This window comes from Arachis hypogaea, chromosome 18 (assembly GCF_003086295.3).
Source record: "Arachis hypogaea cultivar Tifrunner chromosome 18, arahy.Tifrunner.gnm2.J5K5, whole genome shotgun sequence".
Classification (NCBI taxonomy): Eukaryota; Viridiplantae; Streptophyta; class Magnoliopsida; order Fabales; family Fabaceae; genus Arachis; species Arachis hypogaea.
In genome coordinates, this window is record NC_092053.1 from 2,492,950 (window position 1) to 2,511,168 (window position 18,219).

An 18,219-nucleotide genomic window follows, 5' to 3' on the forward strand; every position below is an offset into this window, starting at 1 on the left:
AGAGATACACTAAATACATGTCTTTTATGTGCATCTGTGTGTAACCGTATCTTTTAAAATTTTATGTCTCAGCAAACAAACGGTGTACACGTACCACCGTGTCCATGTCTCTGATGGACATGGACATTAACCAAACGGAACCTTATAGAACAGTTGGTAGGTGGAATGATACTCTAGCAATCAGGAAGTTAATGGAGGATAGAGGGGTTAAGAAGATGCCTGGCAAGAGCTGGATTGAATGCGAGAATCAAAAGAGATCTCATTTTGATCTCGCAAACATGGAGGAAGCTGTGTGATGATAGAAATTGGAAGGATGGATCAATTAACATCATGAACTTTTTTATCTCAGTTCAATGAAAGCTAATTGATCTTAATATATTTTAAGATATACCATTTTTGACTCAGATAAAGTGGTTTATTTTTAAAGATACAAAAAAATATCACCCCAGCTACATATCTAAGTTTTTTGGCAATCAAGTCCAATTAAATTGGTTTAAATTCAACAAAAACCACTTTTATTATACCCACGTGTGGACCAGCGTGTACACACGCGCTTCACTAAAGCAAACATATTCTTCTTCTTCGTCTTCTTCCTTCTTCTTCTTCGCATTCGTCCTCCTTCTTCGTCGTGTTTCTTCTTCGTCTTCGCGTGTTTTCTCTCAATCGTTATTCTTTTATTGCTGCCGTTATTACTGCGATTTTTCTTTTCCTCCTTACTTTAATTGAAGTTCATATGGATTCAAAAGTGAATTCGATGTGTTTTTGTTGATAATTGAGTCTTTTTTATTGCTTGTTTAAAACTAAACTAATTTCAGTTCTTTTGTGTGTTAATTGAGATTCACCTGATGCTGCTGATCAGTATTGACCAAATTTTTTATTCTTTAAGTAATTTCGATTCATTTCTTAGTTTAACTGAGGTTCATTTGGATCCAGAAATAGATTGGAGGTGTTTTTGTTGATGATCGAGTCTTTTTGACGACTTGTTTAAAATTGAACTAATTTCGATTCATTTGTGTGTTAATTGAGCTGATGTTAAATATTTTATTACTTAATGTCGGTTCATTTCTTGTTTATTTGAGGTTATCCAGAAATGAATTCGATGTGTTTTTGTTGATGATTGAATCTTTTTTACTGTTTGTTTAAAACTGAATTAATTGAATGGAATGTAGTGGAATCTAATGCAATTGAATAAAGTGATAATGAATAATTTCATTCTTCTTTACTAAAAAATTTGATCAATACTTTTCAACAGCATCAAGTGGATCTCAATTAACACACAAATGAACAAAAATTAGTTCAATTTTAAACAAGTAGTCAAAAAGACCCAATCATCAACAAAACACACATCGAATTCATTTTCGAATCCAAATAAACTTCAATTAAACTAAGAAATGAATCAAAATTAAGTAAGGAATAAAAATTTGGTCAATACTGCATCAAGTGAACTTCAATTAACACATAAATAAACCGAAATAAACTAAAAAATGAATCGAAATTATTTAATGATGATACCAGAAAAAATTAGAATCAATAAAGATGATAGCAAAATATTGTTGGTGTTGTTGATGGTGACGATAATGAAAGAAGCAGAAGAAGAATCAGCTTGCGCGCAAATTATAAGAAGGGAAGAAGGAGGAAGAGGTGGAAGCGGAGAAGAAGGCGCGTGATTATAAAAACTTGGTTAGACTTGGTTAAGTGTTTTGTTTGGATGTAGAGATTTATTCCAAAACAATATACTTTAAAAGAAGATTTAAACATGGTTAATACTTAATACAACCCTCAAAACTTGAAGAACGGGTAAAAAATGTACTTTTGATTTCTTTCTTTTTGTTACCACAAATGAACTATGCTAGACATTTTTAAGGGACGCTTTCTAAATTAACCAAATTGTTTTCTAAATTAACCAAATTGTTTTGTTTTGAGACAAACAAATCTCACTAGGTAACATCATTTTCACAGATGACATGCTTTATTGCTTGGCCTGTCATTTTTAGATGCGGTTGAAGATATAGAAAACTAATATCAATGATAATTTAGTTCAATCACAATTGGAATTAGAATCACAAAAACCATAACTGATTCATTGATCCTATTCCTATATTGGTTCTAGCCACTTAGTCATATACACAGTTACACACATTTGGTCATAGTTGTTGATAATAAAAGATTGGTGGAGTATGATTGTGGGAAACCAAGAAATCGCTTGAGAGCAAATGTTTGTCAAAAAAAAAAGACACGAAGATGGATAATAATTTTTAAAATGTGTCTTTGGAGTTTAGAAATTCAGGAACTTTAAAAAAGAGGCAGCACTTGGGAACGGTTGGCAAGGTAGAGAAAATCGAAATTTTACGTGAAATCGAAAAAGTAAATTAAGTACGTAAAACGTAAAATCTTAACAAGATTTAAATCGTAAAATCGTCAGACCTAGTATAAATTTCGTAAAATCGATAGACTCATTTAAAATCGTAATATCGGAAGATTTTAAGAGTTAAATCGAGATTCTAGCTAATATGGTTGGCACAGATCGGGAAAAGAACAAACCTTGGACATAATTTGGGACCGACAAGAATGAATGAAAAGAAAATAGACTATTGTGCAACAGTTTTTATTATGGACGTGTGGAGAGCAAGTAATAAGCATGGCATGGAGCATATATAAAGATAGAAAAAAAAAACAGTCAGAACTTGTCTTATTTAGCATTAATTAATTATCGCAACAATTAATGAATGCTAAATAAAATATGACTATTTTTGGCTGATTTTCTTTGGTTACCAAACATTTTCGATTTATATGAAATTAACGTAACAGCAAATGCAACATGAAGCGAATTGACTCAGTAAAAAAAACATTAAATTCACCATAAGTGTTGAGCATGCAGGATCATGAGGTGAATTCACCATTTGATAAGAAAAATTCAAGAAACGCATTAAATTTGTTCCGTTCATATAAAATGAAATCTAAGGCTCTCGAGAAAAGAGCAAACATATCTACTGAAGCAACAGAAAAAAAAAAGAAGAAAAAATTGTATGCTGAAAACAACTCATGCTAGCATCTAATAATAAATAATAAATAAAAAAGAATGAATGTTACTATGCTTTTTTCTGCACATTATTTGTTTCAATCAACTCTTTAAGATCCTTAAAGATGGTAGGCTTTGATCGAACATCACGCTGATTTGTCAAAGTTGTAACAAAGTCTTTAGGGACAAAGCATAGTTCCTCAGAATAAAGCTTCTCTTGAACAAAGGGAGAAGTAATAAGAGCACATAGATCTTCACTTGGAGGAACAACCTCATCTTCTTTCTGCAACCATTATTATTATAGCAAAATATGATAAGCAAAAATGTTTGAAAAAACGCAATTAAAACTTATAAAAAAGCAAGAATGTTAGATACACACAAGTGCTTAGTCCATTATTTCTAATTGCACTTCTCATGAACTAAATTGCTAAAATTATTGTTTTTATTGGTGGACCACTTCTCTAATATATAGTTCAGAAAAGAATATTAAAAAACTTCTTGCAATTATCCAAAATAAATAATAGAACAGAGGCAGTTACATGTTAACAGTTAGATAAGTATCTCATTTTTGTTTTTTTATTTCTCTAAATTTATAATTCTTGTTCCAGTGGCGGAACATGAAATAAAATTTTGGGGGGGCCAGATAGAAAATAATTGTCAAAATATTTTTGATATGGACTCATTTAAGATAAACTCGCCTAATCTCATCTCTGGTTTGGGTGATATTGCCAAATTTAAAGCCGTTTTTTAAGATCTCGTTCCAAAAAGTTAAGGTTAAAGTTATCAGATGTAACTTTTTGAACTTTTGAATGTTATATCTCACATTTTTCGTGATTCATTAAAGTAGAAGAACTATCTTCAGGTGTTGATATTGTAAAAGTTATATGTTCTCCTTCTTAAATATTAGCCTTCCTCTTAAAAAATGTATCAATTCTTTGATTTTTCATTATTATTTTATATAAAAATTTGAATATATATTCTGTAAAATATATAAAGAAGAAATTAGAAAGATAAATATTAAAATTTATAATATTTATTGAATTTTTTTATCAATTTATACAAATACACTAATATTAATACTTATTGAATATTCTATTATTTTTTATCATATAAAAAATTAAATTAAATAAATAAAAAATATCTAATTTTTTATATTTGAACTTAAAGATAGAGAGAGTGTTGTTTATTGAACTTATTAGATACTTTAAGTCATAGTAAAGTATTTAAGTCAATTGAACTATTTTTTATCTTTTAAAAAAGTACTACTAAATTTTTTATAAAAAATTTGGGGGGTCATGACCACCCCTTATCTGAACTAAGCTCCGTCACTGCTTGTTCCTAAAGTTTCTCTTGTTGTGTTGAACAAATCCTTCCATTCAAATAACTGTTTCCTTAAAATTCTCCTTCACTTTCTCTCTCTTTGTATCTCTATCTCTATCTCTCAAACTAAATTTAATCCTATACAATCTTCAATCAATTACTACACATATTTTTAAGGAAGTGGCAGCAATAGTGAACACATGTAGTGGTGTATAACCAACCACATGTATGCAATAATGACAAGTATTTATTCCTGAGGAGCAATGTCGAGTTCATGTAGAATTAATCTTCAGTTATTCTATTTTGTTTAAAAAAATAAAACATTTTAAATTCAAACAGAAATTATTATGCACAAGTGAGGGACAAGCAAAAGATTCAAACCATTAATTTCTAATATGTAATTAATCATTGATTTCAAATAATTTTAAATATTAGAGGTAATAAAAGAAATTCATGAATAAATAACATACAAATAATTTCTCCAAAAATAATATTGCGGATATTTACAATTAATCCAACCTTAAACAATGTAGAAAAGGAACGAGCAAAAATTAAGGCAGCACTGTATTGGAAGAGTACATGAAGTTGCACCACTAAATATAAAACTTAAACAAAAAATTTCTTTGGCCTAATTCTTAATTATAAAAATTATCTAAACAAAAAATTCTAAAAAAATATATATTAAAAAAATATAAAACATCATTTTTCATCCTCAAACCATGGTAATATTACAGTCATCCAAGAAACACTATTATAGATGTAACAAATAATAATAATAATAAAAGAAGCAGTTACCTGGAGCGTGTTCATAAGTTGAAGCATACCAATTTGAGTTTGAAGATACTTCACATATTTAGAAGCTGCATGGAGCATCTCAGCTGTGTTCATCTTTGAGCTACCAGGAACCAACTTTCCAAGCTCTTGTGTCTTTTCTGTGATATTTCTTCTTCTCTCCCTTGCCGCTATACTCTGTGCAGAGATAGTTCTCTTACTGTCCTTCTTCTGACTCTCATTATTAATTCCCACACAAAAACCATTACGTACAACATTAGGAACCATGAAGTCTGACGACGGTGTTGTCACTGGTGCAGGTAATAGTAGTTCTTCTGCTAGTGCTGCTTCTTCAGATGGTAATAAAGAAGATGAATTCAGTATAAACCCATCAAATAGACTGGGCGATGCATACTCCTTAAATGGAGAAGAGAGTTGGAGTTCTTCATCCTTATGAAAGTACTTTTGGCGTTTCGGACATGAAAGAAGGGTGTTGACATTAGAGTATTCAATCTGAAAGAGATTATTGGGTTTGGGTGAGATAAAAGGGTCATGAGAAGAAGTGCAACTATGACCAAGTTGATGAGAAGACAAAATTTCAGGATGGAAAAATCCATTGTTAAAGTCAAAATAAGGGTCAAAGAAAAAGTTATTAGAAAACAAGCCTTCTTGGCTGTGTTGGTGGTAAAAATGGTCAAGTGTAAGTTCTTCTGGTGTGGTTAGTTCTTGAAATTTTGTGGTGAAAATTTCTGATATTATTGAACTTTGAAGTGCATCTCCGTTCAAGTACGTACTCAGTGCCATTATTGAAAATAGTAATAGAAAAACAAAAGATAAGACCTGAAATGATAGTGAAGATGATGAATTAGTGTAATGGAATGGCAAAATACAAAATCAGTGTAGCATTTAATTAACTACTCTACTCTACTATGTGCATAAGAATGTCCAAGTTAATGATTAAGCTATAAAACTTAAATAAATACACGCTACTAAGAGAAAATAAAAAGAGAAAGAAAAGAGAGTAATAACACTATAAAAGACTTATACGAAAAGTACAGTACAATTGGGCAGAAATAACAGTTACACGTAAATACATAAACGGATTCTTATGCTCCTCCTGTCTTGTGTGCTACTTTATAGGTTCAGATTTTTTAGGATAAGTTATAAAAGTAGTTACGTTTCTATTTTTCTTTTTTTATTTTATTTTATGATTTTTTCTCACATTACTTTTTTTTTTTTTACCAAAGATAGGAGACTCGAACCCGTAACCTCTTAATTGAGCATGGGGAGACTATGTCATTTGAGCTATTACTCATTGGCTTTTCTCACATTACTTACTATTTCCATCAAAATATTAAGTTTGATATCAAAATTATTTGTTAAAAATTGAAAAAAATGTTATATTGATAAATTTTATATGGATTATTTTCATAAATTATTTTATAGTATGACTTAAATGAAAGAATAAATTAACAAACATTACTAGTGTATCACTAAATTATATTAAAGACAACTATAGTAAGAAATACTAATTAAAGTTTTAATATTTAAAATATTTTTGGTGACTATAATATTTAAAATATATCTTTTATTATGTATATATATATAAATATTTGTTAAAAAATATTGGTTAACTACCTTAACTAATTACATGTTATTATAATTATAGCTATTTAACAAATAAAATAAAAATGTAGACTAATAGGCACAACAAATGCATGATAATACAATAATATTTTATTAATTTTTTCTTTTTCCTTTTTAAAATTTTGTTCCACTTATTTTTTTTTTTTTGGAATTTTCAATTTTTTCTAATAGATATGTGTCAAATATGTAATTTAACTATGTATAATTATGTATCAAATATGTATCATAGTTTCTTTTACTTGTTTATGTTGAGTTGAAGCAATATATAATTATGGAAAAAATTAGTTGTATGATTTAGTGTTAATAATTAATTTATAATATACTTTGAAAATACATTTAATTCATATTTTAAAAATAGTTATAACTACTTACTTTTTATATAAGCATATAATATAAAATATTTACTTCAAAAAAACAGATACTAATGTTTCATAATAATAATAATAATAATAATAATAATAATAATAATAATAATTATTATTATTATTATTATTATTATTATTATTATTATTATTATTATTTGTAGACAAACTTAGATGTGCTACTAGGGTAATGATAAATTTGAGGACAAATTTTATTTAAGAAGAAGATAGTGTAACACTGCAATGATAGGATAAAATAAGTTAAAGATGTGTTTAAAAGACAGAGTACAGTGAGTATTTTATTATTCATGATTTTTTTTGTGGTGACCTTTTATTATTCATGATTAAATATTGTTATCTTACCTTGTAATGAATGTTAGTGATTATTATAATTTATTATTTTTTGTCATCACTTAATTATTAACTCAATTTTTTTAATTTAAGTTTTTTAGTTTAATAATTTAATATCATATTTTATTCATACTTTTAAATATTGATAACTAATTGATGGCTAAAAATAATAAATTTTGATAATTTTTTAATATTTTTTATAAAAAAAAAAAAAAAAGGAAAAAACAACTCTTGTGGTATATTTATTAATTTGGGACACAAGAAAGGACACAACCATATTGGCAGTGTTAGATTTGAGACATAAGAAAGGACACAACCACACGTTAAGAATTGACATGATTATTAGTTTATTAATTAATTACCATTATAATAAGCCTGACATCAAGTTATCAAGTTCTTCTGGGTGAATAAGCATATCAGTATTTGAGTGCATCAAATGCTAACATTATCCTTGCATATTCGTCAAACATAAGTCCAGAATTGTTAACACCATTTTGCATTAGAATATCACTTACCATATACCCAAATTCGTTATTATATTTTATTTAAGTTAATATATTTTATTAGCCATTAGCACATGAGTATCCCATGATTAAATTCTATTTTTAGTAATTATTGATTTATTTCTATTTAGTATTAATATAACACATTGTAAAATTAGTTTTTTTTTTTTCTCTAAGATAGTAATTTTATTGCAATAAAAAGAGTTTTATTACAATTATCACATTAGAGGTACAAAAGTAATAAAATAAAAAATAGGACCACTCTCAAAAAATTAATTATAGCAAGTTTAAAAAATTAGGTTTTCAGACAAAAGAAGAAAAAAAAAATCTTCTTGCATTTTCGTCATTTGATGAAATTAATCAGTAAAACTAGTTTATTAGTAAATTGATTATGAGTGTAATTAATATATTAAAATAATATATATATATATATATATATTAAGGAAAGATTAAGAAAAAGTATAAGAATAAAATAGAAATTATATTTATAGTATAATTGTTTATCTTTTATGTATTACTAAATGTATATCTTATAAGATTGTTTATTTAATAAATTTTTAACACATCTAAAATTCATCTAAAAATAATTATATTTATTAATTTTTAAAAGTAATTGTATACCAAATTTAGAATGGAAAATATATTTTTGATATATAGCATTATTTTAGGACAATTTACATAAATAAATTGTTACCCCTTTAAAATTACGTAATTACATTGTTTTCAAAATGAGGACGCAAATACATTATTTTATATATCTATAGAGAGGTATAATTATTCTGATAGGTATTAGTAATTTTTTTTAATTTATAAAAATAATTCATAAGAATATAAAATTTTATCAATTAATATGTAATTAAAAAAATATCTTTAAATCTTAGCCATATAACTCAAAAGGTCATTGCATTTATATTTTCTAAGATTTTAACAAATAAAAATTATTTGTATTTTATAGTTAATTGATTGGATAAATAATAGTGATAGCATTATATATTTAAGTGAATAAAATAAAAAATATAAATATATGCATGTAATAAAAATTATTTGTATTTATTATTAAAATGAGTGAGTACTCACCCTTTTATTTGTTATTATTAAAAAGAGTGAGTACTCACTCTTTGATTTGCTATTTAATAATAAATACAAATAAAAAATTTATTATATACATATTTATATTTTTAAATTATAGTGTGAAATGATAAATTAAATTTTTTTATTTATGATATTATTTAAATAGTATATACCATTAATTATTTGTTTTGTAATTATTTTTTTAAATAAATATTAGTTTTACTATTTGTTTTCATATTTAATCTAGCGGTTTCTGTGCTGCCACATTTGAACGTAATCCGCGATTGGCAGCAGCGGATTATGTGTTTATGTAAACTGCTACTGACAGTAGCGGTTTCTATAGATATATAAAACAATGTATTTGCGTCTTTATTTTAAAAATAATGTAATTGCGTAATTTTAAAGGTGTAACAATTTATTTATGTAAATTACCCATTATTTTAATTTTAGTTTAGTTAGAGTTTGTTAGTTTTGTTTTATTAAATTTAAATTTAAATTTAAATATTTTAATATTAGAAAAATATAATTTTAAATATATGAGAGAAAAAATTTAAGACATAATATCTAAGAAGATTATTATAATTATTTTGTTAAATTTTTATAAATAATGCATGATTGAAAGATGAATTATAATAAATACAATAATAGAAAATTAGACTTAAAAATTGAATAAAAAATTATATTTAAAGAATAAATAGTAATTTTAAAATGAGTAATGTTTTATATTTAATACTAGTCATAACTGATTTAGTTATATTCAATAAATTTAATTTAACTTGATTAAAAAATTGAATATGTAATATTATTCTAATTCAAATTGTGTGGGCCAAGCTAATAGGTCATAGATCAAATGACATAATCTTCTCATATTCACTTAAGAAATTGCGAGTTCGAGTCTCTTTATCTTCGATTAAAAAAAAAATTGTGTGGGCCAAAACGGAAAATTAAAAGTTCTAGACATCTTTTCTCTTTGTCTCTGTCTTATGCTTGCGTGCCAGCAAAGTAAATTCATCTTAGCCCAGGCTCTTACCTTAATAAAGAAAAAAGAAATGGACGAAAGTGTAAGTTTCAATATTAAATAAATAATTACAAATAATTAGTAGAAGAAAATAACGAAACCTGAGGAGAAAACAAGAAGAAAGAGTAAAGACCCGTGTCTTCTTTTCTGGGATCTTCGGAACTTAGCGACATAAAGCTCCACATTCATTCAAAACCACTTCATTCTTTGACTTCTTTTCTATTCCACGCTCTACAGGTACTCGTTTCTCTGTTTTTCACTTCATAATTAAGCTTGTTTTCTAGCCAATTTTTCATTTTAATTGCTATTAGCTTAGTATTGTTATCATTATTAATTGTTGTTATCGTTATTAGTATTATTAGGGGGAAGCGTGGAACATAATTAGTTGTTATGGCAAAAGAATCTGATTGGATTGATAGGATAAGATCTGAAGGTGCAATTCCACTGCTTGACCCTGAAAATTGTTCCAATGGTTGGGCAACTCCACCTGGTGATGCTTTCATGGTTAGAGGTCCTGATTATTTCAAATCTAGGGTTAAGGTTCCTGCTGGTGATTACCTTCTTAAGCCTCTTGGATTTGATTGGATTAAGAGTTCTTCCAAGATTAGTGATATACTCAGCAATCCACAAAGTAGGGTTAGAAAGGTTATTGATGATGAGTTTTCTCAATGTCATGAGAACAAGCCCTTTGTCTGGGCCTTTAATCTTCAAGTTCCTACCAAGGATAACTACAGTGCCGTCGCGTATTTTGCCTCCGAGGAGCCTGTCACCGAGGGCTCCCTCGTGGACAGGTTCTTGAGAGGTGACAATGGGTTTAGGAACTCGAGGCTCAAGCTGATTGCCAACATTGTTAGGGGTCCTTGGATTGTGAGGAAAGCCGTCGGAGAGCAGGCCATATGCATAATCGGCCGTGCCCTTCATTGTAAATATTGTTCAGGAGAGAATTTCATGGAAGTTGATATTGACATAGGGTCTTCCATGGTTGCCAGTGCTATAGTCCACTTGGCATTCGGTTACATCTCGAGCTTGACAGTTGACTTGGCTTTTCTTATTGAGAGCCAAGAGCAATCGGAGCTTCCGGAGAAGATTTTAGGCGCTTTCAGATTTTCTAACCTCAATCCTGCTTCAGCTATAACAGTTGAACCATCGACTGTTGCGAGCGCTGATGGCTTACAAACACCTGTACCTACTACTAGATGGTGGCAGTCAATTGGGCAGGGCTTTTCCCACATTCTTCATCCAGGTGGTCCTCATCAAGATGGCGCCGCTATTGCTACTAACACTCAAGAAGCTAAAGTCACTGATGGCAAAGACAGTCCAAATGACTTGACAAAATGGTGAGTTTATGTAGTTTTAGCATGAATTTGACAATGTGGCTAAATATACATTGGAGTTTGAAGATTTAAGCTCACCCCTGAAAGCCAAATTTGTTTCTGGTTTACTTATTTCCTTGTATCTTGGCAATAATATTATGATAATTTTATTGAAGAATAAGCACAATTACTTACCCTTTATGTATGTAATAATGTAAGATTGTTTAGCATTCTGCTTAAGTGTTTCAAACTGATGATATGTTACAACTTACAGCATATTTGTCTCATCCCATATGTTCTTTTCTTTGCATGTCTGAGTTCAACTCTAAAACTAGTTTTCATCATAATCATAAGCCTTTGGGAACAGCAAGTGTTAATAGAACGATGCCTAAAGCAGGTTCCCAAACACAAATTTTAGGCTTCAAATGTTAAAAGTTAGTTGTCCCTTGACTATGGTTCCATACATGTACTAATTGTCTTCTATTTTCTGTGGCAGAATACATTCAACAGATTCATTGGAAGAGCTGAAGGGGTATGTAAAGTCCCATTTAAGATGGTTATTCTTTTAGCCATTTTTAGTGATTGGCTTTGTTCTTTCCTTTTAAGTACTCTATTATCAATTTATTATATTATATGACATTATAGAAAGTCAGAATGGCCTCCATTTTTTGGGCTTGATATTGTTGATTTGTTGTATTTGTGTATATCTTTTCAAGTTATTTCAATGTACTTAATTGTTGAAAAACTTTTCTGTCAATTGAAATTTAATAGATTTGCTTACACTTTTTCTGGGCTGATATTATATTATGTTAAATGTATATTTCCCTTGGGGTATTGGGCTTAGCCTCTAGCCCTCTACTATTGTTTTCTTTTTGTTTTTTCCATACTACCATCTTCCAAAATGTACGGCCCAAAGAAAATATGGGACCCTAAAATTTTTTATTGTTTTGTACTTAACCTACCAATCAAGTCCATTCTTAGTTATTTGATGGATTTCTACTTCAAATTATTAATTAGCTCTTCCAAACTTTTAAAATTTATTACAACCCATTTGGTTGTAATCAAGTATTTCTTTCCAATTTAAAAAAATGAAGGAAAACTACGTTCCGAAAAGGAAAATGAAAGTAACCTATCATGAAGGATAAAACTTATAAGTTAATTCTATTTAGGCCAATTTTATAGTATCTATAAGTTGGTGTTTAATTTTTTGTTTAACTTATTTTTTACAATAAATTTTAAATATTTAAAAATTATTTACTTTTATATTTTTTAAATTAAATATTATCTTTTAGGCATCATACGAATCACTTTTTATTTAATCTTCATTAGTTAAAATTCTATCATGAGAGAATATTCTCACCGCATAGTTTTGGGTATTCACAGCCTTTCAATGGTATCTAAGATTACCAACGATTAAGAAAAAAAATAAACTGACAAGGACTATCAGAGAGAAAATTATGTCCAATACAAGAACAATTTTTCCACATCAAACTTTATAGCTTTGGCTATTAGTCTTGGGGTGCAACCAAGTTACCAAACTAGACGCATTGATTTCTTCTATGGTTTAACCACTAAGTTAAAGTGTATAGAAAGATCAAAACATTATGTTCATATATAAATCCTTGTGTAACAACCACTCTCTCTTCACTCTCACACTTACCCCTTTTCAATCCAAGGTTCCAAATTCATGTCTAATTTTTCCTATACTCCATCTTCTTTTGATGATGATGAGTCTCCCCAACTTGTTCATGGAGGGTGGTCGTCGAGGCGTGGACACGAGTTTTGGTATGCAAGAAGAACTTTTCTCAAGAGCTACCATTTGAGCTTGGAGAAAAAGAACAATGGTGGGTTCAAGGAGAAGTTGAAGAAGTCAATGAAGGAAGTGAATGAAGCTGCCATGGGAGTTGTTTCAAGGGTGCGTGAAGGGGTTTCCAAGAAGAAGCTTGGAATCAAAACATTTAAGGTCAAGATGGCAATACCATCCATGGTTCTTGTTACCATAAGATGTTTTATCCCATGGTTGAACAAAAGGAAAGCTATGTAACAATGATATATTTAGATAGATTGATAGATGTGTTAATGTGTATATATATAATACTACTATAACTTAGGACATAGAATTATCACCCTGTTTCATGAATTATAAGTTGTTATGTAGATCATGGTCATGATCATGATCATAAGCTCCTAAATTATTATCTCCTTTTAGAGTTGTGGGATTATAATGGTGTGTGTACCTATAAATTCTATTCAAATTTGTTGTTTGATATTTATTATCCGCCATTGACATTTTTTTTAATTGAGTAAAGTATCCCCATGTAAGGAGTAAGTTTCAAAGTTGTCCCTAACGTTTGAATCGTCCTATTTAAGTCTCTAACGTTTCAAAATTAACTCAATGTTGTCCTGTCGTTAGGAATCTGTTAACGGAATTGATGGCGGGACAAAATTGAGAATATTTTGAAAAGGGACTTAAATAGGACGAACGTTGGAGACAAAAACGCTACATAGAAATAATTTAAATTTTATCCTTCAATAATATCAATTTTTTACGGTACATAATTATTCAATTATTTTTTAATTACATCTAAGTAAATTACACTTAATCACATTAATTTTATTCTAAATAAATTTATTTTTTTATAATTTTATTATTAAAAATTTTTACTCATCATAAAATATTTGTAAAATGACTAGTATATAAACTTGGAGAAAAAAATGATAAATATACAATAAAATAATGTGATTCTAGTCATTTTACAAACATTTCATGATGAGTAAAAATCTTTAAGAGTAGAATTATAAAAAAATAAATTTATTTAGAATCAAAATAATGTGATTAAGTGTAATTTACTTAAATGTGATAAAAAATAATTGAATAACTATGTACCATAAAAGATTGATATTAGTGAAGGATAAAATTAAAATTTATTTTTATGTATTATTTTCGTCCCCAACGTTTTCGTTCTATTTAAGTCCATAACGTTTCAAAATCGTTTCAATTTTTTTCTGCCGTCAATTCCGTTAACAGATTCCTAACGGCAGGACAACATTGAGTCAATTTTAAAACATTAGAGACTTAAATAGAACGATTCAAACGTTAGGGATAACTTTAAAACTTACCCCAAACGTTGGGGACAAAAACGATACTTTACTCTTTTTAATTTATATCAAGGCTACTTATGAAAATGTAAAAATTATAATCAAGGAAAATCAACAAATTATGTTTTACAAATTATGTCTATAAATCAATTAGTAGGAATATCTTGGCTAAGGGTGTTAGACATTCTTGATTTCTTTCAAACCACTCTTCAGAAATCCTAAACAAGAGACTAAGAGAGGATCATTAGAGATGTAGGTCAACAAAATCTTAAACTTACCAAAGACATCTTAAGACAAAATTATAGAACACAAACCCCTAAATCTTAAACCGCAAATGCATGACATATTATTTTACTCATAAGAGGATTCAGCTTAATTTACTCATAATTGTATCAATTTAGCAATCATCCTATATCTTGAAGATGTTATAAAAATAATTTAAAGTAAATAATGATATAAATCAACAATTTAGTCCCAAGCATTTTATATGTCAATCTTCAATAGGAAAATAAGTATATACAGTCCAAAATGGAGGGAAAACCAAAATAAAAAGAAAATTAGGTACCTCAAATAAAAATAAAATAATCATGGGAAAAAGAATGTGCATGGCTTATTTTAGATATTCAAATTGGTGGACGTGGCTCTTCTTTCTCATACACGGAAACTAATATCCCATTTGTGTGAACAATGTTTTACTATTAAGTACTATCATTCATAAAGAAATGCTAGAATTGACAGTGAATGTTTCTTATCACAATCATCTATAAGATATATGAAATCTGATGGATTTATATTGATGTAAATAGATGTTGCATATGTTGGAATGCTTCGATCAAAATCTTGCCTTTTTTAACAGGAGGTATTTAATTTTAAAGTAATAAATTGTGTTCATCATATAGATTGCATGAAATTTCCATAATTATATTTTGGGTGAGAACTTTTTCCACAACGATATGCAACAAATTTCTAATAAATAGAATACTTATAGTAATAACTAAGTTGGGTTAGTCTATTGATTAGTTTATTAGTCCGCTTAAATAAGTATTCGGGGGTTTAAATCCTGCCTTATGTATGTAGCAACCTGTTGGCGAGTGACAAACTTTTAAATGGAACTCCAATTCGCGACGAATTAATCCTTTACCTGTCGGATTAGGAGATAGTGTAGGAAACAAAAAAAAATAGTTATAATAGCTACTGTATATAGTACTTGTTCCTACCCTGGTCCAATACTATGATCCAGGTCCAAATACACCAAAAGGTCCAATCGAAAGATTGACCTTCACCACCTACCGACCTCCTTAGAAGAGGTCGGATCCAACATAAACTCCATCCCAAAGAAGTCGGGCTCGAAGGATAGCTGGCAGATAACACTTATTCAAATAAGTAACTGCCCCTAAAATCTCTCAACCCACTTCCTGGAGCCATATCTCAACAATCCTAAGATAAAAGGACGGTTATCCACCTTCAGAAGTGGGACTACTTCAACGGTGGTTATTGGATCACCACTATAAATACACTGACACCCCTCCGATATCTCTAAGTCCAATATTCTCTAAACCTGCTTACTCCTTTACTGACTTAGGCATCGGAGTGTTTTTGCAGGTACCATCCCCCATTCTTTCACATAGAGAAGTCGGACGGCGGCTTCCGAACGCAACCACCTCCTTTTTGACGTTTGGGCCAATTCTTCAAGCCCAATCTACCAATCTCAGGTTAGCCACGTAACAGTACTCAAAACCAATCAACCATTTTGATGATTAAAAGAAAAGTGAATTTTTGTATAAAAACATGACCATGTGATTGATGATTAAATAGTATGGACTTTGAAGAATTCATCCAACCATATATAACCATCAAGAAAGTTAAGCATCGGAGTAGATGAGCCAACTAATTGAGATGACAGCAAAGTCAAATGTAGGTAAATAATTAAAGAAGCATTAACTAATATCCAATATTTTTTGTAATCTAAGCATAAAGAAAAAAGGAAAATAAATATCTATTAAAATGACCAAAAACACAGAGTCCACTCAAACGTGCATGGTTGCTGTTGGTAGCTCTACAGCCACACATGCATGGCAATGGTTGGTCCCACCAAAGCTCTGCTGTTTCCATCACCTTTGCATATATTGATCCCCAAAATCAAAAGCATTATCTTCCAACCTTTGAAATCTCATCCATTCACTTCTCTTTCTCTGTGATCCATCCATTATTAGTTAATATCATCACTTGTTACGTTTTCTCTCTATCTATCTCCCTTTTTGGCTCCTCTTCATGCTACTGCTGCTGAAGAAGATTTGATTTCTTCCCATTTTGCAGCATAGAATAGTAAAACAGAATGAAGATTCAGTGTGATGTTTGTGAGAAGGCTCAAGCAACTGTGATTTGTTGTGCAGATGAGGCAGCTTTGTGTGCCAAATGTGATGTTGAGGTTCATGCTGCCAATAAGCTTGCTAGAAAGCACCAGAGGCTTCTCCTTCAATGCCTCTCTAACAAGCTTCCCAGATGTGACATATGCCAAGTAACTCAATTAGCTTATTCAGCATAATATGAACCTATTGTGTTTGATTCCATATATGTATGTATGTGTAACATTTATAACTGTTATTGTCTGAAAAATTCTGAAATATAGCTTAGATCTGCGATAAATTAGTACTTAGTTTGTCGAGTCGAAAAGATACTGTGATAAAAAAAAAGGCCAATGCGAATGAAGTAATTTGTTTCTTCATGGAGAAGTAATTTATTCTCCTAATTATTCCTCTGATTAACAGTGTCAATGATGATGAATTATTATAGTAAGTTAGCCATAATTATTTTTTTATTGATGATGTTATTCCATCAATTTTATTCTTGTATGTTCTTCCAACAGGACAAGCCAGCTTTCATATTCTGTGTTGAAGACAGAGCACTCTTCTGTCAGGACTGCGACGAACCGATTCACTCGGCCGGAAGCCTCTCGGCGAACCACCAGAGATTCCTTGCTACCGGAATCCAAGTGGCCTTGAGTTCTTCTTCTAATTGCAACAAAGGCAATGAAAAGAGTCACTTGGAGCCACCTAATAGGAACAATGCACAACAAGTTTCTATGGAAGTTCCTCCTCAGCAAGTTCCTAACTTCTCATCTTCTTCTTGGGGTGTTGATGACTTATTGGAACTATCAGCCTTTGAATCACCTGAAAAAGTAAGACACCCTTTAATTTCTCTCATGTTATCTTTTGCTTACTAATAATAATCAAAATGATAATAATTCTGATTATGAGTAATTATCTTTTTGTATGTTTTAGGGTGTGGTTCAGAAGGAATCTATGCAGTTTGGAGAATTAGAATGGATTGAAGATGTTGGTCTTTTTGGTGAACAATTTCCACATGAAGCATTGGCTGCTGCTGAAGTTCCTCAGCTTACAAGCAACAATGCTGCTTCATTCAGAACAACCTCTAAGTCCTACATGTCTCACAAGAAACCTAGGATTGAAGATGATGATGATGAGTTCTTCACAGTGCCAGATCTTGGTTGAATAATTTGATAATGAAGCAGCCTCCAAATGGGTGCTGTTGCATGAATATGTAGGTTGATGAATTGTATATTCAAATTCAACTATTCATATACTTCTCTAAGGACAATAATATTAGTATAAGATTTAAAGGTATGTTCACTACCTATGTGTACCATACTCAAGATTTAGACATGTTAATTCATAATCAGTTTTCCATGTATGAGTTTAGTCTTTGATTATTTAATTATATGTAT

The 18,219-nt window shown here is 29.6% G+C and overlaps 3 protein-coding genes across 3 annotated transcripts; 2 read left to right on the top strand and 1 right to left on the bottom strand.

Annotated features, from left to right (window-relative positions):
* Positions 1-3,089: 3,089 nt before the first annotated feature.
* LOC112772630 (transcription factor bHLH52-like) lies at positions 3,090-5,914 on the bottom strand. Its single transcript, XM_025817598.1, has 2 exons — positions 5,135-5,914; positions 3,090-3,302 (listed from the first exon to the last, which is right to left on the bottom strand). Exons 1-2 carry the CDS (start codon positions 5,912-5,914, stop codon positions 3,090-3,092), a joined length of 993 nt encoding a protein of 330 aa, XP_025673383.1.
* Positions 5,915-10,030: 4,116 nt separating this feature from the next.
* On the top strand, positions 10,031-12,157 carry LOC112772082 (protein ENHANCED DISEASE RESISTANCE 2). Its single transcript, XM_025816964.3, has 3 exons — positions 10,031-10,299; positions 10,416-11,399; positions 11,872-12,157. Coding segments are annotated over exons 2-3 (948 nt in total). The 5' UTR covers positions 10,031-10,299; positions 10,416-10,452; the 3' UTR covers positions 11,873-12,157.
* A 4,197-nt stretch (positions 12,158-16,354) lies between these two features.
* On the top strand, positions 16,355-18,185 carry LOC112772598 (B-box zinc finger protein 25). Its single transcript, XM_025817563.3, has 3 exons — positions 16,355-16,992; positions 17,341-17,652; positions 17,756-18,185. The coding sequence occupies exons 1-3, from the start codon at positions 16,810-16,812 to the stop codon at positions 17,984-17,986; spliced, it is 726 nt and encodes a 241-aa protein (XP_025673348.1). The 5' UTR covers positions 16,355-16,809; the 3' UTR covers positions 17,987-18,185.
* Positions 18,186-18,219: the final 34 nt, after the last annotated feature.